This window comes from Protomyctophum bolini (genome assembly GCF_963924005.1).
Source record: "Protomyctophum bolini genome assembly, chromosome: 17".
Classification (NCBI taxonomy): domain Eukaryota; kingdom Metazoa; phylum Chordata; class Actinopteri; order Myctophiformes; family Myctophidae; genus Protomyctophum; species Protomyctophum bolini.
Window position 1 is genome coordinate 33,536,789 of NC_137878.1, and position 25,856 is coordinate 33,562,644.

Genomic DNA, 25,856 nt, shown 5'->3' on the forward strand with positions numbered 1-25,856 from the left:
CATTTTAACCCCTGCTCATTTTGTCAGGGTGGGATGGATGGCTCAGGGTACAGGTCAGAGGACAGACTACAGTAACTTGCAATGGGCCTGGTCTAAAATATACACTACTGAGTACTACTTGTAGCGGGCCCAGCTGGCAATAAGGAGTTCTACCTCGACTGATGATTTTCCCCATTTTATTGTAATAAATCAACTTGAAAACATACAACACATACATCAAGGTCAATCAACATTGCATCAAAAACGTCACATATCAGTCCATCATATATCAGTAGTTTCATATATAAAAGTAAATCACATTCATGCATTGCACATTCCCCATACTGTACATGTCTACATTTCTGATAATTATTACAAAATATGCATCCTGAACCATAAACCATCATAATCCACATTAGACAGATCAGGAAACAATGAAACTCCAAACAAACATTCAGTGAACAATAACAAGAAAACATCAAAAACAATAATACCTTTTCCCCCCTTCCAGCTAGGCACTAAATCATCGAGTTCTAAACAGCTTGTCTCTCTCAAGGTCCATTCCTGTGTTCTCTCAAAGTTACATGTCCCCATGGGGATCGCACCAAACATGACTTTAACTCGTTTGTCATGCGATTCCCCATGCATGCAGAACAATTCCTCTGCTGGCCTTAAATAGCCCTCTCTTGTGACAGCCGGAAAGAGCTGGCTTCTGCTTCCGGCCAGGCACTTCAGAATAAAGGTTTAGCCTTCTCTAGGTCTGTTACAGTACTGACTGTACCCGAAATGTACTACATCATATTTGATATTTGATGATGTAGCCTACTTTTGATGATGTAATTTGTAGCCTACTCCAAACCGTCTAACGGTAGTCTAAATAAAACTACATTACCCTGAGGTCAGTGCGGGCAGGATGGGATGTTCCAGCCAATGAAACGGCAGCTACTGATGCTGCCAGCCAATGAGAGGGCAGCCAGGGGACGTGACGACACAGGCGTTAGGTCCTTTTATGCACGCGCGCCTCTCGGGCTCAAGCGGAGATTCGCGGGCAACATTCAGTGAGAGCAGACTGTACGGCACAGCGCTACAAGGTGGGTGTGACTCGCAAGACAATTGTTTTATTTCGCTTTTGTTAAAATACTATTAGATTTAATGAGATAACATCACGTTTAATGGACGTATCGTACCGTTAAAACGCATTGTTTTTCATTATGAAGGGACGAAAGAGTCGAAACGGAACGTTGCAAAAATGCATCCTGTTTAATATGACTGCAATGATTGTTAATTGTGTGTGCGAGTGTCATCTGAGGCGAAGGCAAAATGTGCCCACCGCAAGTACAGACAGACGTTGGTCCTCAACAAGAGAAATGCTTTGTTTTCTATGTGTGTGTGAGTGTGACTGTGTTCTGTGTGCTTACTGCTCGCGTGTGTGTTGTTGGTCCAAACTGGCACCAGGCACCGTCGTCAAACGTCGGTGGCTCGACAAGGATGGAATACTAATTACAGCTGTCATTATGTCACTTTAATTAATCACATTTGATTCTCTTTATGAACCACAGTCATACGTCTATCGATCGCGGACGACAATCTACATCTCTGCGTGTGCAAGATGAGAGCCTTAAATAATCTAAATGCGTTTTCATAATCATAACTAATGTATTGCAGACAAATAAGCCGATCTCCAAGCTCGACGATCCCAAAGCGTTAGATTTCAGTTCCTGTGGGGAAATGCACGCACATTGTGCTGCTTGCTGTGAACGGGCGGAGCTGTCTCTCGTTTTCTTTGTTTGCAGCTGCTGTCTCGTGCACGCGGACGCGCACACACGCGGTCTGTCATCAAATGAGCCTTTGTTTTATTATCGACGATCGTTCTGTCGAATAACTGCACATGGCCATCAATACCCTCATTGTGACATTTAGAAGCTACCTTTGAGATTTTTTCTTTTAAATTTAGCTAAGTAACTCATTAAATTGATATTGTGGCGTTTACCGTTGGTATTGTGAAATTGGGCATTGGAACAGAACGTAATTATTACATGCATTAAAATGTCATAATAATAATAATCTGCAAAAGTACCACTTGAGCTGCCAGCATCCCTTAACATTTGGTGAGCATGGCTCACAATGTGGCAACAGACATGTTGTGAGCTTGTATTGTAGATCAGTTATTTTCAGCAAAAATAAGGCGTGGGGGGCTATATACCCTGGGGACTGGTCATGAAAGTATAGGCCTAGGGGTAACTGGTATGGTCACCCCTTTTCCATCTCGCCCCACTACTCTACCTAGCTGTAAATAACAAACATAATTCATGTGATTGTATAAAAGGTATTATCATATTTATGTTAATAACTGCAGCCTATATCCACGGGCATAATGGCATGATGATGCCATTACAAAACATTGGCTTTGGCTACATGGAAGAAATGGGTTTAATAAGATAATTTCAGATAAGATAATTTCAGGGAGGGAAATACCAAATTAACTGTTTACTACATTAAAACATTTCGCGGGGGTGAGTTGGAAAAGGGGCGAGTTGTTTGGTATTCGGCCTATGGGTATACATTGTTGTATTCCTATTGCTTGGCAATGCTGGCTGTTAACAACTGGACTGGATTATCCAATTTGGATTTTTAATTTCATTTATAAATGGAAACTGGTTTTGTCAGGCAACAGTCGTATTGTGTTCTGTTTCTGGCGGTGATGTTGACAACCAGAATGGAATGAATGTCTTGGGCATTCTTTCTGCCAACTGTGTTGGCAAGCTTGATTGTAGTCAAGATTTGTTTTTCTCCAAATTATTCTGCAGCTGACACATTGTGCAAGGAACAGGTGTCTTGACTTGCTCTCTTTGTATTTGATATATCTTCTTTGGGATTCATCAACAAAACGTGTGACTGCATGGCCTGCCATGCTGCAGTGCATGGCGGGCCCTGGTCCTTTTCTTTACAGAATGTATAAGCTTTAGAATTATGTTTCATATGTGGAAATCTGAATATTTGAAGATATGCTTATTTCAGTGTTGTTAAAACCTGAACTCAAGACAGGCCGAGACCTGGCTACAACGTGGCACCAGCCTTTGTTTCAAGTGCTTGGATTTGAATAGATTTAATTTATGGATCGTGTGACTGCAGTCCTTTTTGAAAGGCTCTTTTCTCCCTTTACACCTCGGGTGAATTGCTTTAATTGCTGTGAGCCTGAGCTAAATGTCACTGCTCTAACAAAGTGAAACGGATGCAACCCGATCAATGTGCCATGCGGTCAGGTGTTTTATGAATGCCAAGGAAGGCATTCTGTGTTGTGTGGAACTGTGGATGGATGGGCGGTGGTTACTTGCAGTGCTCAAAACTGCTGACAGATGGTGGTGTTGTACCTTTATTTTCAGCTGGCTGTAATCTAGTACCTCCATGGGAACGGTGGTGTTAGAATCGGCTTTATTGTTACATCACACAGGTTTACAATGTAAATTGTGTGTTAAATTTATTTCTGTGTATAGTTCCCATCACATTCTTCCATGGAAAAAGGGGACTAAGTGTCCACTAGAAGTCACTGTTGGTCTGTAGGCTACTAGCAGTAGCTGATCCCAATCATTTCTTTGAGTGCATGTTCTTCAGTTTTTAATGAACATTCATTCTGTCAGTTTTATTGGGCTGCATTTTATACACTATACAAATGTGTGATTTGTGTTTTTGTTTTTTTTGCTTTAGGTACATTAACCCACTATCCAAAATCCACAGTAAATATGGCAAAGATGGCTGAAGGTAAGTTATTACTGTTTTGGGAATAATTACTCAAACTCTATTTTAAGTTAACCATGATGGATTCATCAAATTTTCTGGTGACTGATATTGTCCTAATATGTGTGGGGGGCAGTATGACTTGCCAATAAATGCCTCATTATTGTGTTTTTTCCCTGCTTGGCAGAAATCGTGGTGAAGGAGCTGGACAAGCGGGCCTCCGGCCAGGCTTTTGAGGTGATTCTGGGGGCTCCAGTATCCGATGGCAAAGGAGAGTTCCCCCTGTCCCCCCCCAAGAAGAAGGACGTCACGCTGGATGAGATCCAGAAGAAACTAGAGGCTGCCGAGGAGAGACGTAAGGTAAGACTCATCAAAATGTCTACTAATTGAACTGTCATATTTCAGTGAATCTTAACCCATTTAGGCCTGACGTCGAAATAGATTTTTCAAAAATGGCAGACCTACAAGCTCATAGCGCGCCACTCTGTGGCGCGCTATGAGCTTGTAGGTCTGCTATTTTTCAATAGCTAAAGCATAACGTAATGCTAACACCAACAGGGGTTCCCGCCCAAAATGGGTTAATTTCAAATGTTTATCGTCACCAACTCTGTCAGGTTCTTTTTGTAACTTTTATTATACAGTAAAATACATTGAGACCAAGATCCCTTACACAAGTTGATTATTTTCTTTGGGGGCCCCAATCGAATCCTCATTGTTGATTTAAAGATGTCAAAACGAGGCCAGTTGACTGACTGCATCGGTCAAATCTTCCATTGTCCAATTTAGGTGAGCCTGTTGGCTGACAAGTGACACCCAGTGTGGCGTTCCATCTGCCTCAAGGTTCAACTTGAGTGATATTTCAGTTACTGTTGCCTCTACTGTCAACTCAAACCAGTTCTGGCCATTCTCAGTGTCATTATCGGCCACAGAACTGCTGTTCCCTGTATTAATTATAATTAATAACCATGCCACGTTCACCTGGCAGGCACCAACAACCATGCCACGTTCAAAGTCTGTTTAAACTGCAGCAGATCATGTTGACCATGTCTACAGTCGATAATGCACTGTTGCTGCCAACAATTTATGAAATGAGACTGTAAAATGTGCATTAACATGCATTTGGAGAAGTGTCTAAAATGGCCGATTACTGTATTTCAATTCAAATGGGCATGAATGTAAAAATTACAATATTGCCAAAGCATCAAGTGCAATAAAAATTAATATATTTATATATTCTGTAATTGAAATGATGTGCAAAATGTTTTGTAACTAAAGTGCAATACAAAAATGTCAGATGGACATAAATGTTTGTTTTTAAGTGATCAGTAAACCCTTACAAATGTAACCTGTTTCAGCCGTCGGGCAGAATTCCATCAGGCCAGACAGAATCCTCACAATTATACATTATACATTGTCTGGTGAAATGTCCAGAACTGTACTTTTCAGGACTCAAATTCCAAAAAGGGCCAAAGTGGTTCAACAAGCTGAGAACGAATGACATTGTAACGTGTTGGTCTTATCTGTTATTGCTACTGTGTGACACTAGTGACTAGTATGACCAAAAAAAACCAAAGTTTAAATATGGAGACAAGAGGTTTCTGTATGACACTACAATATAGTTCTGTAGGAGTTATTAAAGGAGTTCTATATTCTGATGCTAATTTTGCTACTGAATAGTACAGCAACGTAATCTCTTTAATGCAATGAGTGCCACCTGGTGGACAAAATTGGAGGCACTTGGGTGTCACAGGATCAGAGTCCATTAGTATGACCCACGTCTGGTTTGTTGCAATCTTGGACGCTAATGGCAATGGCGCCACTACTAGTGGCTTAGAATTGGCTTAGAATTGAAGTGGATGCGTGCGCATCTTCAAAATGGCCACTGTCACTTGATGTTGTTGGGTTAGCAATAGTAGCTAACGATGCGATCGGATTACAACATGGATTAAAGAATACAAGCGCTTAAAAACGAGAATTCCTGGTTTGGCGCGGTATGGTACTAATTTAACCCTACTGTTTCTGGCAGACTACGTGTTTTAATAAAGAAGACATTTTCAGGTCTGTTGCAAATTTGACCCGAGAACCGCTTTCATTTTACTAGTTTGTTCTTTCATGGTAGGAGGAAACTGGTATTCTCACTTGAAAATATATTTTCTGTTTCAAAGCTATCTGACACTAATTTTAACATATTACACAACTTAAAGGGAATGCACCACAGCTGACAAACTTCAGATGAATATATAATTTGTTTCCTGGCAAGTCCTGTTTAGTAGCTTCTGCTTCTGTGTCAGACATGATTTTATTTATAGTAATTTTATTGATTTTATTTAGTGCCATGAGGCGGAGGTTCTGAAGCAGTTGGCAGCGAAACGTGAGCATGAGAAGGAGGTCCTTCAGAAAGCCATGGAGGAGAACAACAACTTCAGCAAGACTGCAGAGGAGAAGCTCAACCAGAAGATGGAGGCCAACAAGGAGAACCGTACAGCCATCATGGAAGCCATGAACGAGAAGTTCAAGGAGAAGGTAGCATGATATAGTTTAACCACTTCACACCAGGCGTCCACATTTTAGATGCGTTTCTACGAGCTCACTTTTCCTGACACGATGTGAGCTTGTTTATCGGCTGTGTGCACAACTGTAGTCCCATGCCTATATCCTGTTTGTTTGGCTTTGCAACAGATTAACATGGTCACCGCTTGTGTCAGTTCAAATCTGCTGCAAAGCCTATCAAGGCTATGGGAAAATTAGCTGTAAAAGCAAATGGTATGTCACCTGCTAAAATCCTGGGACTACTTATGCAAAGAGCATTTTGGGTATTGTTATGTGAAACTAGGGCTTAAGTGATTTAACTGTTGCTTGCTGAGGATTGAACATTCAGCTGGCAACATGCCATTCTAAATCCTGATTTGCTCTGTCAAATTCCGTCTAAAAGCTCACAATGTGGTGTTGATTACTATGATATGGGTTGTACGGTAGAGCATGAATTAAAACCAAGCTAACTCAAGTGGATGACAGTCTACCCCATAACTATAACAAAGAGCTATGGTGATTGGATAGTTGGTTTGATTGAGTATGAATTACTCTTGTCTGTTTTTGTTTATCAAAATCATCAGGATTATTCCACTCATGTTCTGAATCATTTACCTTTTTTGTCTTTAGGACAAGAAACTGGAAGAGGTGCGAAAGAACAAGGAAACCAAAGAGGGCACCTCAGAAGACTGATGTGTAAAAAGGGGGGATTGTTGTATAGGGTTTTTTACGTATCCAAAGATTGATTTATTTTTCGTTCTATGGCCAGTATTTTTGTTGTATTCACCACTACCCACCTTTTTGAAGCAAGTTGAGAACAAAATACTGAGGTCCCACTTTGTGAAATCCTTCTGTAATCTCCCTCTCTGCAACTCTCTTGTGTACTTGGCGCTAGTTTCTACATGGTGAAAACTATTACCCCTGCTGCCCTTCGTTTGCGTCTAATCCAGTAGTTCTCAAACGAGGAACACTGATAACTCGGAGCGTACAAATGGAACCAAATGGACCTTCGGGTCAATCCGCTTCCATTTGTACACTCTATAGTTGCAGACCTCACTACCTTGTCAAGGAGCCCTGAGGGTGCCTAGAATCCAACTTTGAGAACCACTGGTCTAATCATTTTCATACAGATGTGTAGCTTGTCATTTTGCAGCTTATGCCCCTTTTGAGGAAATTGGTGTTATTATCCCGTTCTGGGAAATGCATGTTATTATGCATAAGTCATTTATATCCTATCTATTCCATAGTGCACTTTGGTTAAAAAAAATTCCTTGTGATCCACCTGTCCTTGGCACTTATTGAAGTAGCACAGTTTTCAATGTATGAGGTCTTTGAACTAGTGGCTTTGTTAAACGTCTTCAAATGGATTAGATTTTATTCAGCTCTGTGCATACACTGTAGTCCCCAGTTTATCAGAAAGTGAGTTACCTGTTCTCCCTTATAGCTTTGTTTGACTTGGCAGCAGGTTTAAACTGAGAAGACAATGTGACCACCTTCACATGTTTCCCGGTTCAAAACTGTCTGCCCAGCCAATCGAACAAAACTGAGGAAAGGTTTTGCTTTTGTAAATGGCATGAAGTTTCAGACACAACATTTACTTCCATTTGTTAGTCGGATGCATACATTTTAATGGTGTAATTATTAGATCTTTACAATGACATGTTTGGCTTATTTTGACAGCATCTGACATAATTTAAATGTTTTAATTTCCATGATGCCAACACGGAAAATAATTGGTAGACCCAATATAGGAAGTGCAGTCACATACTGTGAAAACGCAAGACTACAGTTGAGCCTAATTTATGCTTTGTTGCATATTGTGAAAACGCAAGACTACAGTTGAGCCTAATTTATGCTTTGTTGCATGACGCGAGTCAAAAAATAGTCGACCTACAAGCTCACGAATGTTGAGGCTTGGCACATGTGATGAGTGCTCTTGAATAGGATGTAATGCACTACTGCAAGTCCCTCATTGCATCTGAAGATAAGAAGGCTTGTGCACGTCAGGCTTTCACTCTCTTTAACCTTGAGGACAAGGGGGGCTTTTGCTGAAATCTTACAAACAATTGAAATCAAATGTATGCGAGCAGCGTTTGAGCTTGTAGGTCAGCTATTTTCAACACTGACACTGTAGTGTGAGAGTATGAATTGGACTTCATGCACAGTTGTCGATTCTAAACACTTTTGAAGTACTTAACAGGGCTGTTGGTTGTTTTTGTAGATGGCAGGTGTATCGTGCAGCTTTTTGCGACTTAAAATCTGCTCCTATTTGCTACCTTAAAGGCTAGTTTATGCTTCATAGGACTTGTAAAATTTGTTTACTTTTCCAAATTCGTATTGATTTTGTTTTGCACAAATTTGTCTTCAACTGGAATAAAATGTGATGCACGTTAACACTTTTGTTTTCTATATAAAATGCGTTAGTGTTGGGTCGTTTAAAAATTGGCCTTAAGCAAAGTTTTCATGTTTGTGCCGCTGACCTTTTTGCTTTTTGTAAAAGAAAAAGAGGGGGTTGTTTCTAAGCACATGACTTATTGCTGTTTAGCCGTGAATTAACTTTGCCGACAATGTAAATTGGGACGCCATCTTGGTATGACATCACTCTCTACACATGGAATGCAAAAGAGCAATACACTTCGGCATCTGGATAGATATTGACTTGAACTGTTGTACTAAAACAAATAAATAAAAAAATGTGAACGCATGACTATTTTGGCTGCTTTTTATTTATTCTGAATTGGGTACTACAGGCCTGGTCGTCTGAATACTGCAATGTTTCAGACCACTGCACTATCCTAAAGCCCTGCTGTTGCTTGACCTTTTCCCTGTCAAAACTTTCAGACTTGCTACGCCTCGTCTTGTGATTAACAAGAAAGCCAATCTAAAAGTTCGACGTTATGAACGTAGATTGTAGAACATTCTGACTGACATCAAATGTAAATTTAAGCTTGACTACCAAAATGGACAACATGCATTATTTTTTCTCCCATAATGCAAAATGACAGCGCCACTCCGCCCCTTAGATTATGGGAGCACATTGTGGACAGTCTAGCCACTGGTTGACCTTTTACCAATGGGGAGAAAGTTCCAGTGTCATTGACGGCTTTGCCAAGCTGTAAAAATGCTGACCATTTTGACTTCTTAATGTGCTTTTCAAATAGAAATTACAGATTTGTTCATGATCAACACTATTTCAGTTTTTTCTTTTTTACCATATAAACTAAACATGTAATAAATTAATATTCAAATAAGATCAAAGTTCAAAACAAACAATATACCGGTACATGCACATATGAGCACAAAAATACAAAACTTTTAAAGGAAAAGAAAAGGATTGACAGACTACAAATTTAATTTCACTGTACTAATGCATCCTGAGGTAAAGCATTTCTGGACCTGCCACTGACCTTTGTTTTCAGCCCCTCTAGTCTAGATGGAACGGGGGTTCACGCGCATAGGGTGGATTTAACGCCACCTGTTTTTTCTTAATCCTTGAAGGGTGTATTTTAAGATTCTGTCAGGTAACAGGCGAACAAATCCACCTCAAAACGTTACTGAAAAGGGAAGTATAGATGTGATCTGAAGGTTTTCAGCTAATCTTTTGGCAGTTTTTGTCCTGTTATAGTCAAGATGTGCTTGAATCTTAATAACCATTTATATGTATTCATTGGATCCTAATTGTATCGAAACGTGTTAATTTGTCCCTGTAGGTTGTTTATTTCAAGGTTGTTTTCTTCATTATTTCCATTTTCGGATTTCTGGTAATCCAGTCGCAGTGTGCCGCGGGTTCGACTCCCGAGTCCGACCTGGCCTTTACTGCATGTCATCCCCCATCTCTCTCCCGTTTCCTGTCAGCCTACTGTCTGTCCCTTCAAAAAACCAATAAAAGGCGTAAGCCGCAAAAAAGATATCTTAATAAAAGAAAAATGAACCTCATGGGACATTTTTCTTGCCGGTTACCTGGCAGAATCTTAAAATACACCCTTCAAGGATTCAGAAAATAACTGTTGGAACATAAAAATCCACCAAAAAAAATTGTAAACATAGATCCGAACATGTTCAGCTATTTTTGTGCAGTTTTTGAGCCGAAATAGTCAAGATGTGCTTGAATCTTCATAACCTTTTTTTTTTTATTCCTTGGGTCCTAATTGTATGGAAACATGTGTTAATTTGTCCCTGTAGGTTGTTTATGTCAATAGTTATGCTGCTCTTCATTTGCATATTTAGGTAGGGTATGTGTAAGAAAGGGTTCAAAATAAACCTCTTGGGACATTACTTTTTTCTTGTTACCTGGCAGAATCTTAAAATAGACCCTTCAAGGATTACAAAAAAACAGGTGACTTTAAAAAAATCCACCCTATGTTCGTGAACCCCGTTCCATCTAGACCAGGGGTGCCCACCCTTTTTTTTTTTGAGTGGTGCAACCACTCCTACAATCAGCAATGTCCATGTACCTACCTGTGTGTACACCTGTGTGTATGAGCCTGAGTATGTTACTGATTTATACCAGTAGGGGGCGGCAGAAACAGAGGGAGGGGTAGTGCTGTGTAATGAGAGAGAGAGAGAGAGAGAGAGAGAGAGAGAGGGGGGGGGGGGGGGGGGGGGAATTGCACCACTCAGTTCACACGTGTGTGATTTTTGACTACTGAGCTACTGAGCTACTTAAAAAATGACCAGCTCCAACAAGATCTACCCACGTGAAAATAGTTTAAATATGTACCTGAGGATGCTTTAGAATAGCGGCACTGGCATTCAATATAAGACAAATGCACTTGGAATGGGAAATAGAGGGGGATAAATGGAATAGGTAGGTTTTTTTGTATTTAATTTATAATTCTACCGATCTAGCCCCTGATCTAGACTGCCTCATATAGTTGTCATGTATGTGTTGGTGCAGTTTCTAACGGTCTCTGTCTCCCTCTACTGTTGTGTTGTGTGAAATACTGGTTATATCTTTTTGCCATTTGGAATGAAGCTTGAATTGATTAACATGTCCTATATGACAAAGATTTGTCGGCCAGGCCAGTATTCTGAGGACCCCTACTACTGCTACTCCTGTGAAATACAATGTTGATTCTCAACTGGCCATAATGGAAACTTATACACTTGTAGAGGACAGTGTTGCTTGCTTGTCTATGAGTTGGGGAAAGAAACAAAAAGAATAAAAAATAAGTTTGAATCAAATCAAGAAGGGTTTATTTGTAACTCATACAGGTACAAGCAAAAACAAACAAACAAGACCTGCACCCCCTGAAGACAAGTCTTCAGATTGCGGTGCATTACAGTCTATATATTGTGGCTATGCATTAGTGTTGTTTCACAGTCTTGCAGAAATGCCACACAAATACTTCACTGCTTGTACCTGTATGAGTTACAAATAAACCCTTCTTGATTTGATTCAAACTTATTGTTGTTTTTTTTTGTTGTTTCTTTCCCCAACGGGTTCAGGTCTTTTTTACGACATACAAATAGCCGACAAATAGCCGTCAGCTATTTGTATGTCGGAAAAAGGTCTGCCTCCCGTGAAGGTTGATGATCACTTTTCACTCATCAGAAAACACTAATGTTACAGCTGAGACTGTCGTAAACAATACAGAGCCACCTCCCCGACAATATCACAGAGACAGTTTGTATATTTTTGGACCACAATTCTTATGAGACAATTTTAAGATGATCCCATGTTATTATCATAGAGAACGAAATCTGTGAACCAGGGGATGAGAGAGTGACGTCAGGACGGAAAAACGGGTGCCCCCGTTCTGTTTTTCTCACTTGTGCTGGTTTCTCACATATACATTACATAGCAATTTGTTTTACCTTGGTAAATGCCTGATTAATAGTAGATGCTTTGTCATCTTGCATCAACTTTTATTTACCTCTGACGGACAACGTGTTTTGTCTTGAGGGGCCTTCCTCAGCGTTGACAGCTGTATTATTAGAATGCATGTTTCTCATGTGATTTTTCAGACCTTCGTTTACAACAAAGCTTTTGCCACAAACGGTACAGCTAAAGGGTTTTTCCCCAGTGTGAACCCTCATGTGCTTCTTCAGATTACTAGTTTGACTAAAGCCTTTGCGACAAAATGGACAGCTGAAGGGCTTTTCTCCTTCATGAGATCTCATGTGTATCTTCAGGTTTCCCTTAAGACTAAAGCTGTTGCCACAAACTGTACATGTAAAAGGCTTTTCTCCAGTATGAATCATCATGTGTTTCTTCAGATTACTTGTTCCACTAAAGCTGGTACCGCAAACTGTACAACTAAAGGGTTTTTCCCTTGTATGAGTCCTCATGTGCTGCTTTAGATTTCTATTCAGACTAAAACTGAGACCGCAAACTGTACAGCTAAAGGGCTTTTCTCCTGTATGAGTCCTCATATGCTGCTTCAGAGTTTCATTTAGACTAAAGCTGTTGCCACAAACTGTACAACTGAAGGGCTTTTCTCCTTCATGAGATCTTATGTGTATCTTCAGGTTTCCCTTAAGCCTGAAGCTTTTGCCACAAACCGTACATGTAAAGGGCTTTTCCCCTGTATGAATCATCATGTGTTTCTTCAGAATACTTTTTTCACTAAAGCTGTTACCACAAACTGTACAACTAAAGGGTTTCCCCTGTGAATGGGTCCTCGTGGATGGACATTCTTTTGAGGATTTCATGTCCTGGAACATCTTGCTGCTCAAAGACAATCTTTGTCCTTCCACATTTGGTGTCTTGTGTGATTTCGGTGTGACTGACTGAGATTCCCTGGTTTGCTCCCACTCATCACTGTCTTCAGTGTCAGATTCAGAACAGTGTGAAGAGGGGAGCTGGGCATCACTAGTTGGTTGTGATGTTTCACAGTCGTCTGCATCAGCTTGTGTTTCAGTGTGTTCAGCTGATGTGCTGGCAGGAGTGTCTGACACATTGTTTTCATCAACTTCGTCTTCAATTTTCACTGTTAGCAATATTGTCTCATCATCCTCTGGTGCTTCAATTACTATTTCTTCCTCTTCCTCTTTAATCTGTGGAGGCTCTGGTTCCTCATGGACCATACTGGTGCCCCTTTCCTCCTGTTCAGGGGGAAACTCCTCTCTACACCCAGGGAAGTGCAGGACGTCTAGGAGACAAATAACGTGATAGTTCAAGTCACTAATCAGATGAACAATAAACTATGTTGTCTTTTCCACGGAACGCAGAGTCTCAATTTGGTGTAATTTTGAGACAGAATTGAGTTTGGATGTTCTCTCTCTCTCTGTCTCTCTCACACTCACCACAGTACTCATACTAAAACGTGCATTGCAGCCTCCATCCTTTGCTCTATTAATTCCGTGCCATGCAGCCTGTATGCACCCAGGTGCTGGTCATCATGATCGATGATTAACGCCAAATGTATGTATTTTATTATGTAAAACTATGGAATACCGTACGTATAGGCCTATTTATCATACATCAGTCAATTGAGCATATTTTAAGCTTAGTGAAAGTTTTATTCTTAAGTTATTATGATATGCAAGATATGCATTACCTGGCTAATTTACTACTTGCTACCAATTCTTTTTTTTAAATACTAAAAGACTGGCTAAAAATGTTTCCCTTTCCCTGGCAGTATTATCTTATGACAGAATAATCTGCAATATATTTCCAAGCTTAAAATGAGCCAGGAGCATGACTAATAAATGATCAGGAAAATGCATGGAGAAAATTTCACATCAAACTACTCATTTGGTGATGCCTCATTCATAAAAGGTTGATGCTTTATCGACGAGCAAAATGTGCGTTCGGTGTGGATGTACCGTACTCATGACATAAAATATCTATATATTTACCATGTTTTGCCATTGACGTCACAGATATTTACACATCTATCATATTTAATCCACCGTAAAAAGTTTAATTCACAATTACTTAGGGTCGAACAATAACTACTTTGAAATCAAACCAACCTTGCATAGTCTCCAGTATTGTTCTAAATTCAAATATATCTGCAAGCAGCGATAAGGCTGGACCAAGAAAGAAGACAATACGCAACAAGAACAATATGCACAAATAAGACTCACGGGCTGAGTTATAGGTACCCGGATTTGAACACACGACCTTGTGGTCCGAAGGTGAGAGCTCAACCAACTGAGCTATCTGAACACAGTCAGTTGATGCATTCTTAACAGTAACATCATGCTGGTAACAAGTTGGTAACAAGTATGTGTCCTCCTTGTTTTGGGCATGTCACTATCCACGTACAAACTTCTCTTCAACTTTGATTTCAGATAATGGTTCATACATTGTGTGTAGAACGTTTCACGCAAATTGCTCAAAAAAACAGGCAGAAAACCAGGTATAAGCATTTTTCAAAATGGCGGAAAATCTGAGGGCGAAGATTACTTGTCAAAGTGAATTTTCGCCAAATGAGGCATGAGTTATGACTGTTCAAAGGTTTCATTTAAAAAGAATTGCTATAGCACCACCCTTTGGCCTATTGCAGTAAGACTGGTTTCAGTGCTATTTGGCATGACCCTCTGCCATACTGTAAAGTGGCATAAGCAAATGACGCTGCATGTATGCATTAGAGGCAGAAGAAGAATCTTCACAAACCACCAGCAATTTTCATTGGCTCATAAAAACTTCATTTTTCACTTAAAATAAATGTACTATGCACGTAGTTTTCGTGCATTTTGATCAAAGATCCCGGGAGGAGATACATTTGAACTGTTTTTCATATAATTCAAAATGGTGGGTGATCTAAAGGTCAGAGGTCAAAAGTCAGAACACGAAAGTTGTTCGGCATGAGACACATATGTGTATCAAAGTGTCATTGCCAACCGTTAAACAGATCATGAGCTATGCACGTTCAAAGTTAGCATTTTCAATTGAGTGCTATAGCACCACTATTTGGCCAATCGTCATGGGCTTCGCATAGTCACCACTTGGCATGGCCTCTACCAGATTACCACGTTTCGCGAAAACCGACTGCATGGTTCAGCCAGAACAGCTATTTTTGGCGGAAGGAGAAGAAAAAAAACCCACAAAAACAAGTGACCAAAGTTACCTTCTTGGTCCCTTAAATATTCTATTCAATAGAGCGCAGCAGTCCCGCCCCCTTTCAGAAAAGCGAGTGGCCCAGGAAATGAAACTCCAATGCATTTTTCCATCGGCACTTCGAATATAATTTATTTAAAGACGGTTACGCCGCGGACAAAGCCAATTCGGATCATGACAAATCATGACAATGAACACAATGTTTTGGGACGATCAAATAATTTATAAGACGAAAAACAAAACAAATAGTGTTGTCTCCTGCCTTTATTTTCTTCTTTCTAATGATTTGATCGTCCCAAAACATTGTGTTCATTGTCATGATTTGTCATGATCCGAATTGGCTTTGTCCGCGGCGTAACCGTCTTTAAATAAATTATATTCGAAGTGCCGATGGAAAAATGCATTGGGGTTTCATTTCCTGGGCCACTCGCTTTTCTGAAAGGGGGCGGGACTGCTGCGCTCTATAGCGGCAATGTTTTGCTTCTTTAACTTTTCATTAATTATTCTAGTGGTCTATCCAGCAATGCAAAGCTGATGGCGATAACCGTGGGCCAACCACTGAACCACAAGGATGAGTTGTTTATTACTTTTATCAGTGGTACTAAAAATTCCATTAAAAGAAAAATAAATCTACACGTAATAAACGATCGACTTGATTACCAACCCCTTTGTCTTCAGAATGTAACATACCTTGATGCCTTCCTGCCAAAAAAGGAGACTCTGGTTCCTTCTGGACCAGACTGTGGCTCTCCTCCTGCTGTTCAGGGGACACCTCCTCCTTATACACAGGGAGGAGTTGGAGGTCTAGGAGGAGAGAGGAGGTATACATTAGTATTAGTAGCCTACATGTGAGCACTTTAAGAATAGTTTGATTATGATGCTTGACCCTCAAGTCTAGACGCATTATTTGTGACCTTAAGTGCAATATTAACTGAGATTTAATCAAAATAATGTAGTGGACTCACTTCATTGAAAACCTAACGACATCACTGTGTTTCCTTCTATCTCACTCACAATTTCAATTCAAAGGGCTTTATTGGCATGAGAAGACATACGTTTGCATTGCCAAAGCAAAAAGTGGAACAATAGGCTTACAATCAAAACTGTACGTACACTTGGAAGTCAATATCTCCAATAAAACAATGTCTATGTACAGAGATCACCCGATTCAGGAATACACACAATGATTAGTCTTTAGGGTGGCTGTGTTCCATTTGATATCCTTCTATCACAGCAGCTCACAAATCTTGCTCCTGTGTTTGCACATTGTTGTACTTCGCCCAGCAGATATGAGAGTTTGTCATTAGTCATGTTTCAAAATCTCTCTCTATCTCGCTCTCTCTCTCTCTCACACACACACACACACACACACACACACACACACACACACACACAGTACCTCCTGGTGGGGACCTGTGCCCAGATCGGCACTTTTTCTAGTTTATTATGCATTATAAGACAGTCAGTCTGGTGTTTGTCTCATTGTTATGACGTGTTGTATCTGTATGCCATGTAAATACAAACAATTAATTAACATGTGGTTGACAGTGTTTTAAACAACCTGCTGTGTGTAGTAGTTTGACGTCCATCAGTGTGAAGATTATTGTGATATGTGGCTCCAGTAGTGTTTGTAGTCTCTCTCTCTCTTTCTCTCTCTGGAAGAGCTCAGCTCAGCTCACAGATCAGCTCTGCAGCTGCAGTCCACTGAGTCCAGCCGCTCGCTGGCAAGCTTCAGCTGCGACAAATCACTTAGTTTTTTCTCTCCAAAACGCACAATATCTCCTCTCCTACCGACATCAGTTGTTCATTTACCGACGACCTGAGAGATTCTATTCTATTTGACACATGTCATGTAGTTTAATTAATCGACATCTTTCATCGTGGTCTCTGAAGAACAAAATTAAGAACGCAAGCAAAACAGATTTCCGGGTCCCCGTGAATTTCGCGCATGCTCAATAAAACAACCCAGGCATGTTTTTTACTCTGTTTATTAAAACTGTTGCCTTCCGCCACCTGCTGGAGAAGGCGTAGGCCTACATCACTGAAATAAAGTTTACCCAGTTAGAAGTATAGGGCACAAGTTCACTCACAACTATAAGTACAACCTGTTTGACAGCTACTAGCCTATATGGTAGCAGCTTTCAAACAGGTTGTTGTGAACCTACGGACTACGGTAGCGTAGTAGTCCTACTGTATATGCATCACTGTTTTGTTCATTCATATTTGTTTTGTTTTGTTTGTTTATGTATTTTCTTTTAGCTGGGGAGGAACGGGTTGATAGGTATGATTCTGGTGGCAAATTCTAATGATGATTTTTATCATTCTACGCCATTCTATGCTATCCATGTCACTGATGTGATAGCAATATTTTAGACGTTTGAGCATCTCACTGGGTATAAAAAACTGTTATAATGCACTCGCCCTCCTTGTGCAGAAACAGGAAAATGGTTACCACCATCATGCCATTGTATTACCTGTTATTTTGTTTGTACAGTTATATTGCATTATCGTGTATATGTTTGTGTGACATGTGGATTTCATTAATATGGACATTTAAAAGGAATTACAGGCTGTCAAAAAGGACATTTCATATACATCCATGGTGTTAAGTCATTGTGTTAAGGTGTTTTGTTTGTGTGGTTTCATTTATAGTTTTTCACTGTGGGGTAAATAAAGAGCCCTTGTGATCAGTTGGAAAGTTGTCTATCCTGCATCAGATGAAGATTGTTTAGGAGCAGTTTATTTATCATTTATTTGTGTTGGTACTTACATTTGTAGGTCGCGTTTTCCATTCGGACAGAGAGCAGGGCTGCACAAGGCCATCGAGTCTAGATCGGCATGGACTCGCTCTTGAGGGCTTTATAAGCCACTTCTACTCAAGGCTGCTTGGTTTCGGACGGCACTTAGGCCCAATCTCAATTACCTCCCTCAAGCCCTGAGCCCTTGCATGACCCTCATTGACTTTAGTGATGTCAGCTGTAAGTGAGGGTGACCTTCAAGCATTTACAGTTTACAGTGCAAGGGCTCCAAATTGTTGTGAAAGAAATGGGACTTTGAAGATGAGCCCGCCATTCATGACACACTTTATAAAAACTGTCCTTATTCACAGCCAGTGCCTACCTACATGCTTGGCCTATTTATACATGTCTATCACGTCTATTTTAGTATTTAAGCTGATCGTTTTATTATTAGTTAAATAAATACACTTCCCTGTGTGATAGGGGTTGTAATATTCATATATAATAATCCAATCACTGTCATTTAACATGCATCTCTATGGGGAAGAAGGACAGCTTGCCCTGTCTCCTCGCTGCTAACCTGCCTATTGGACAAGGACAGGTTGGGGAGGGAGGCCGAAATTCCGGAAATTGAAAATTTTAAAACACTCCGCAATTTGCTAATGTTTCCCATCCTCCGCAATTTGCTAATGTTTCCCATCCTTTCCGGTAAATACAACACATTGAGTAGGGCACTGCAGGGAGTTGAACCCCGTTCCGGTAAACCAGAAGTCTGACACCAGTGCCTTAGTTTTTGTGTTGTTCATTTACAGGTCCAGGTGTGCATACGCATCTATGCATAGATCTATGTAAGGATTTGTAGAATTACTACTCTACTTTGTACTGTTCTCTGAATTCTTCTCAACGGTCACTTGGGGGCAGCGCAGAACTGCATTGAACATTTGAGCTCCTGCTTGTTGCTGGTGCTGTGACAGTAGTCCTGCCACAGAAGAAATTTAAATTAAAGCTCTTCCGTAATTCTTCATCCTCATGTTAGCTTAAAAAAAACTGTGATTCGTTTCTTGTCCCAAAATAATATTTAGCCCTATTTGGCCACATTTTCTCATGTATCTATCTTTGCACCAAGTTTCTCTGTGTGTGTGTGTGTGTGTGTGTGTGTGTGTGTGCCATCGGCCCATATGATGACCTTCTGACCACTGTCATAAAGCGGAAACTGAGGTGGTACTACGGACACATCACCAGATCCTCAGGCCTTGCAAAGACCATCCTGCAAGGCACAGTATGAGGTGGCAGGAGAAGAGGGAGACAGAAGAAAAGATGGGAAGATAACATCGGAGAATGGACACACTTGAAACTCAGCGAGGCAATGAGAGCTGCCGAGGACAGAGAGGGATGGAGAGAGCTGGTCAGCAGATCGTCTGTGGTGCCCCAACGACCCTCCGGGGTTACGGGATAGGTGAAGGTGAAGTGTGTGTGTGTGTGTGTGTGTGTGTGTGTGGGATAGGGATAGGTGAAGGTGAAGTGTGTGTGTGTGTGTGTGTGTGTGTGTGTGTGTGTGTGCGCGCGTGCGTGCGTGCGTGCGTGCGTGTACATATATGTACGTCTGTAATCCACGTAAACCACGTAATTTGAGAACCATTCGCCTCACCGACTTCAAATTCGACACACGCATTCCACAACCACACAGTGAGTGCGGACAACCGTCCGACCGACTCGACACAGGGCACTGTCCAACTTGTCAACTTGTCCTGATCTCCATATATGGAGCTAGCTGGCCTGTTCTGACATCACAACATTTTGTATTTGGGCATGCCTGACAGGACCCCTGGGGGTCCCCGGACCGAGAACCCCAATTGAGAGCCACCGTTCTAGACACCTTTCCAGTGTATGTGGAGGGACTTGAAGTGGACAGAACTGGACTGTGTGGATTGATAGCCGAGTGGTTAAAGTGTGGACCATGTAGGTTCTTCCATATAGGGAGAACCCCAATTGAGAGCCACTGTTCTAGACACCTTTCCAATGTGTGTGGAGGGACTTGAAGTGGACAGAACTGGACTGTGTGCAGGATTGATAGCCGGTTAAAGTGCAGACCATAATAATGGCTAGTTATGCCTGACGATGAGTCCCAGGTTTGGTTCCCAAGCTTGAGAGACAACTGCATGTCACTCCACTCCAGTGTAAATTGCACTTTTGAATACTTACAGTATGTACTTCTAAAAGCAAGTACTTTTGAATACTTAGCAAGTACCCTACAGTACTTTAACGCAAGGAAAAACTGTTGAGTTCTAAAAGAAATAAAAAACAACACATCATTATAATGATGTAACGACTTTATCTTTGTGTATGTCTGTCATGTGGAGTTGTTTAATGTTTTGTTCTGTTTCATAGCATAGGCTGTGTGGGTGTCGCCTTCCTGAACCCTTATGCTGCGCGTACGTGATAGAATCGTTGTTTAGCCCATTAAGAGACCTGAGGCCGATTCTACATATAGTAGATATCATGATTAGATAGTAGTACTGCTTTACATAATAGCACAGTTGACTCTCACTGACCTGGGATTTAATTGACTCTTATCATTTAATTAGAAACTTTAATTGAGTTTTGTGTTTTTTATCATTCCCAACAAATAATAGACCTTCTAGCGTTTTACCACCAATCATTAATGAGAGTCTCATTAATGATCCATTGATCTGTGGCTGGCCCCTCCCCCTCAGTATACATAGGAGCCTCCAAGGAACTTATTGACTTGTTCTTTGTTTTTTACAGAATGATAAGCCTTTATCCATGCAGTGCTGGAAAGTAAGTATGAAAGTACAGTTTTAGTTTTACTTGAATAGGCCTATGTAAATGTGTCAATGCATCTATACTACTCCACTACATCTCAGAAGCAACTATTGTACTTTTTTGTACTCCACTACAATTATTTGACAGATTTAGTTACTACTTACTGTTCAGATTTAGATTATTAATAGAACATTTACATCAACCACCTAAACATTGTGAGCTTGTCAGTATTTTGATGCCAACACCTTTGTACTTTTGAATACAGGATTTTTACTTGTAACTCTCTATACATTGTGGTGTGCCCCTCTATATACAGTACGGCTATTTCTATATATAGTATCCGGAGGGGAACATTACCTGGAAATAGATCTACAAGCTCACAACACATCACACTGCGACACATTATGAACTTGTAGATCGGCCATTTTCAGCAAGGGGATTTGGTATAGGGGAACAAAGAGCTGACAAATTAAAGTGCCAAAGGTCAAGTTTATGAAGTATTGAAGGTGTAAGACTAAGTTGTTAAATGTCACATGATAGGCTAATTTGTAAACAAACAAACATTAATTTACACAACATTATGAAAGTGTTGTCAAAGAAGTCTATCAAGCCCCTTTTGCAACCAGAACTAATTTAATGATGTTTGGGGGACAAGAAACCCTTTCCTATGTGTGTAATAGGCCTACGTGTTTTTAGATTTATTTCAAAGAGCCAGTGATGTCATCATGGACACTGCAGTTGTCTCACTCACTTCCTTCCAGAGATTCTAGAATAAGAGGTGAAACCCAAAAATATTTGGAATCACCACTAGATGGCACAGCAGTAGCGCTGCCACCATCATGCCAAGATGGCAACACTTTCTATGCAACACCTTAAACATGCACGTAAGCAGAGGCACATGCATGCATGCACGCACACACATGCACCCTGACATATTCTGAATGAATATGTTACTAATTTCTGCTTTGATATAAATATGAATGATAAATGATCCAATCAATATGTGGTAGCCTATAGGATAAAAACAAATTTTTGTTTTGTACAGCATGACTTTTTAATGTTTTTTTAAAAGTACCTGTAATCATGGGTGCTTAATGGGAGTTTCGCCTCTTGTTCTAGAATCTCTTTGGTGTTACATAGAAAGCGTTGCCGCCATCTTGGAGTGATGGATTACCGCTGCGCCATGGTGATTCCAAATATTTGAGGAGTTTCGCCTCTTGTTCTAGAATCTCTTTGCTATGAGTAAGACAGCCCTCTCCCTCTCCACAAGGTGGGGTGAGTGCAGCAAAGCATTATGGTCATTGTAGTAATCCAGCAGTGAGACCAGTGTCCATGACATCACAGACACTTTGAAATACTATCTAAAAAACACAAATTACCCACATAAAAACCCCAGGAAAGTGTTTTTGTCTCCTAAACATTAAAATAAGATCAGGATGCAAAAGGGGTGAAGTGGCCCTTTTAATGATTATGAATTTGTTCTGATTGAAAGCTGGGCGTTTTTAAGTGTTTCTAATGTATCTTAGTGGTGCGCTGGCCTCTGCTCTTCTCCCAAACTATTGTTTTGTGATGTGAGCAGATCGACTGCACAGACAGCATTACTAATGAACTCCTCAGACAATCGAATGTTGTGTAAAAAGGTCTAGGCTATAGATCCCTCTATGCTACTATGGAGGAAAGTTCAATAATTCATGATTGGTGTTATGTTATCGTCATTGTGTTAGGTATACAAAACTGCAGATATGCTACGAGTCCACACACAGCATCTGTTTATGTCAGATTACGCAAACCTGGAACTGCTAACTGGGGTAGTGTGTCGGACTAATGCCTGTAGTACTGTTAGTACGCCGGACCAAACACATGTACCGGCATGCATGCTCGCACGCAGTCATGCACGTACGCACATGCAAACACACATTGTGTGTGAAAGGGTGAGTGCAATTTTGCTTTGGCGAAAGGCACTAAATGTAGTACTGCAACTCTCGATAATCTTCTCAGCAATTAAGCCAGGATCCAGACAGAATGGTCTATAGGGTCCTCACGCAGCCAGGAGCATTTCTGGCCTCCGCTGAATCCATGGCACCACACACAGATCTGCCCTCTTTATCATAGTCGCTACACAGCATTGCTGACCGTCTCCATTGTTAGCATAATGCATGCAGGCTTCCAGATTCACTGATGCTATGCAAGGAGCAGCTGGGGCTGGCTCCACGCCCTGGCATCCTAGACGGGCTGAAGATGACGGTGTAAATGGTGACTCTGTGAATACAAGCCACTTCACTGTGTGGCTCCCTGTCTGAAGCTAAAGCCATGCAGTGAGGTGAGCAGACATATGCCCTATATCTTGCTCTACCACTTAACCCTTATCCCTAAACTTATTTGCCCTTTTTTTTTTTTTTTTTACATTTTAAAATAGTACAAATAGCCGCTCTACAAGCTAACAACGTGTTGATGTAGATTGGCTAGTTGAACTATTTTTTAAATGTTTTTAAAAAAGTTTAGGGATAAGGGGTAAGGGGTGGCGCAAGATGGAGCCCATAGGCTATAGTAAGTATATCGTTGATGTCAGGTGGTCCATCTAGGAACAGATACATGCAAAATACATGTTCACGTGACTGGACGTCACCATGACGATCATTGGTGGCAAATCTTGCAGTAGTTTGATGAAATACATGGCAGTGGATGGAGCCGGCTGGACCAGCTCATAATCAAACATTATTTATGAACGAATACGACCTTTGTCATATAATCGGTTCAGGAATATAAAAGAATAGTTATAACACATTATTGTCTGCTGTGTTGCTTTTCAATGTGCATGTTGTGTATTTTTATAGAGGTATGTAAAGCACAAAGTACGTTTCTGAACGTGCCAAGTATCACAAGAAAACCCACAGTTTCCTGTCTGGCAACCAAATCTCACGATACCTCAGGGCTCAGGGACAGAAAGATGCCTCAAAAAATGATGTATTTTTATATTCCTGAACCGATTACCAGTATATTATGACAAAGGTTGCAATCGTTCGTAAATAATGTTTGTTCACGAGCTGGTCCAGCGGGCTCCATACACTGCCATGCAGTTCCGGTGTGGTATTTGCCACCGTTGAGTGTCATGGCGCATCCTCGGTGTCCAGTCACGTGACTGTACGTCTCTTCCTTCTCATCTGTTCCTAGATTTAAATGGGGAAGTCGCATTGCTCATTCCTTGCTTGCCATTTGCTGCTGCCTACTGCTGTCTGCGCTGCTACTTTAAGGGAACATCCAGACAGAGATATTTAAAAACGAAATTCCGTGCACACGGAATCGTCTCAAGAAATGTGTGAGTCCATATGAAACCACGAATACGCCACACACCCACTGATTACGCCTGCAGTATATATGCCCTGCCACAAAGCACCAAAAAGCGGATGTGCTATGGTTTTGTTCGCTCCAACTGATAAACTGATAAACGCAACGCTCAACTTGACTGTAGCAAACTACAATATGACTTGGAAACTAATGGCATTGAACATGAACTTGGATTTTAGACCTGTGACGCTTCCGTAAGGGCCCATAGCGTGAGTATACTGTAGGCCTAACAGCAATCGGAACATTATGAACGAAAAGCTGCACAGATATAAATTGATGATAAAATGGCCCAGTCCCCCCTCCCCTGAGCTCTCTCTCGAAAGCAAATCAATGAACTGCTGGGTGTTGAAAAGCCGGTCGGTATAGCATACTTTTTGTTTTTGCGGGTCGCGGGGTATAGTTTTGCGGAGCGGGTTGGTGCGGGTTGTCTCCCATGGTGGGGAGGGATGAGCGGGTTATGGAAAAAGGCCGGCACGCGCATCACACCTACCTACCTACCTAATTGTGGTACAAATGAAGTGGCACAGCACTGTACTTCTCTCACACTTTTTTCCAGCGAGAGCCGCCGACCAATTTAATACAGCGGGCAGAAAATCGATAGCCAATCAAGCTGCTAAAGACGTGAAGAGGTGTGATAGGTTAACCTCGGGGAGAAACGTTTCCATTCCACCATGTCGGCGGGAGATACCGACCGAATGCTAAACGCTAACCGCAGAGATTTGGATTGATGCTTATCCAAATGTAATTATCTGCAGTGTGTGTGTGTGTGTGTGCGCTTTCCTGCATACCTGCAGAGGAAGTGGAATGTCTAGCAAAGGGAACTGGGGGCATATGGAGTGAAATATAGCGAGTCGGGCTCTACAAGATGCGCGCATGCACGCATGCACACACACACAGCAGATGATCAATAGCCACTTTCACTTTCATGCAGCCTCTATGAAAGCAATGCTTTCTTTCTCCCTGTGAGAATACTGGACTTGGTTTAGCATTGAGATAAAAAAGGGGCAGAGGACAACAAACGGCTCTACAGTAGCACAGTAGCGACTGCACACACACACGCATGCGCAGTCGCGTAAGGCACGTCCGCTGAGGCTATACCGACTGATGGCTGTAATCTGATTTCTGTCCCCTTAGAGCTTTGGTCTTCAACGTTTGTCAGGCCAAGGACCCCCTTAGCTGAGAGAGAGATGAAGCAGGGACCCCTGCCCACAACATAATATTATTGTAATACAATTGTGTCGCAGCTAGGTTAAATCTTTTCTCACATGCATTGCGACACGTGTGTTTCTTTTATATATGTGTTTATTTTATTTTATATATTATATATACACACACACACACACACAGCCGGCTACCTAGTCTAGCCAGAGTTCAACCACGCACCAGTTGACGTCCGAGTGCCAATTTGTCTCTCTGAGGCCCTAATGAAACGGCCTTTATGGACTAGAAAACCTCTGTGGGATCAATGCAGGTTCATTTCCAGAGGGATTCCGTGTGTTTAACACGTCACTCAGCATACAGAGTATTTGAGAAAAGAAATCGATGCCGACATGTTTCATTTGAGACCACCTACCCGCCACGCTGTTCATTTCAGACCGCCTCCCCTGTTCCATTTTATCATCAGGATCAAGGCATGGCCTAACGTCATGCTGTCGACCGTTTCCCTGACAACACTAGAGGTTCAGGCCGCATAGTGGCCCTCACAAAACTTTTAATGCCTTCACCTGTCTACTTCG

The 25,856-nt window shown here is 41.2% G+C and overlaps 2 protein-coding genes across 2 annotated transcripts; one reads left to right on the plus strand and one right to left on the minus strand.

Annotated features, from left to right (window-relative positions):
- The first annotated feature begins 1,028 nt into the window (after nucleotides 1–1,028).
- Nucleotides 1,029–8,951, plus strand: LOC308332188 (stathmin-like). The gene is made up of 5 exons (XM_080787890.1): nucleotides 1,029–1,070; nucleotides 3,685–3,738; nucleotides 3,902–4,074; nucleotides 6,046–6,237; nucleotides 6,874–8,951. Exons 2-5 carry the CDS (start codon nucleotides 3,720–3,722, stop codon nucleotides 6,934–6,936), a joined length of 447 nt encoding a protein of 148 aa, XP_080644016.1. The 5' UTR covers nucleotides 1,029–1,070; nucleotides 3,685–3,719; the 3' UTR covers nucleotides 6,937–8,951.
- Nucleotides 8,952–11,719: 2,768 nt separating this feature from the next.
- Nucleotides 11,720–17,031, minus strand: LOC308332183 (uncharacterized protein). The gene is made up of 3 exons (XM_080787885.1): nucleotides 16,815–17,031; nucleotides 15,944–16,057; nucleotides 11,720–13,337 (listed from the first exon to the last, which is right to left on the minus strand). The coding sequence occupies exons 1-3, from the start codon at nucleotides 16,840–16,842 to the stop codon at nucleotides 12,112–12,114; spliced, it is 1,368 nt and encodes a 455-aa protein (XP_080644011.1). The 5' UTR covers nucleotides 16,843–17,031; the 3' UTR covers nucleotides 11,720–12,111.
- Nucleotides 17,032–25,856: the final 8,825 nt, after the last annotated feature.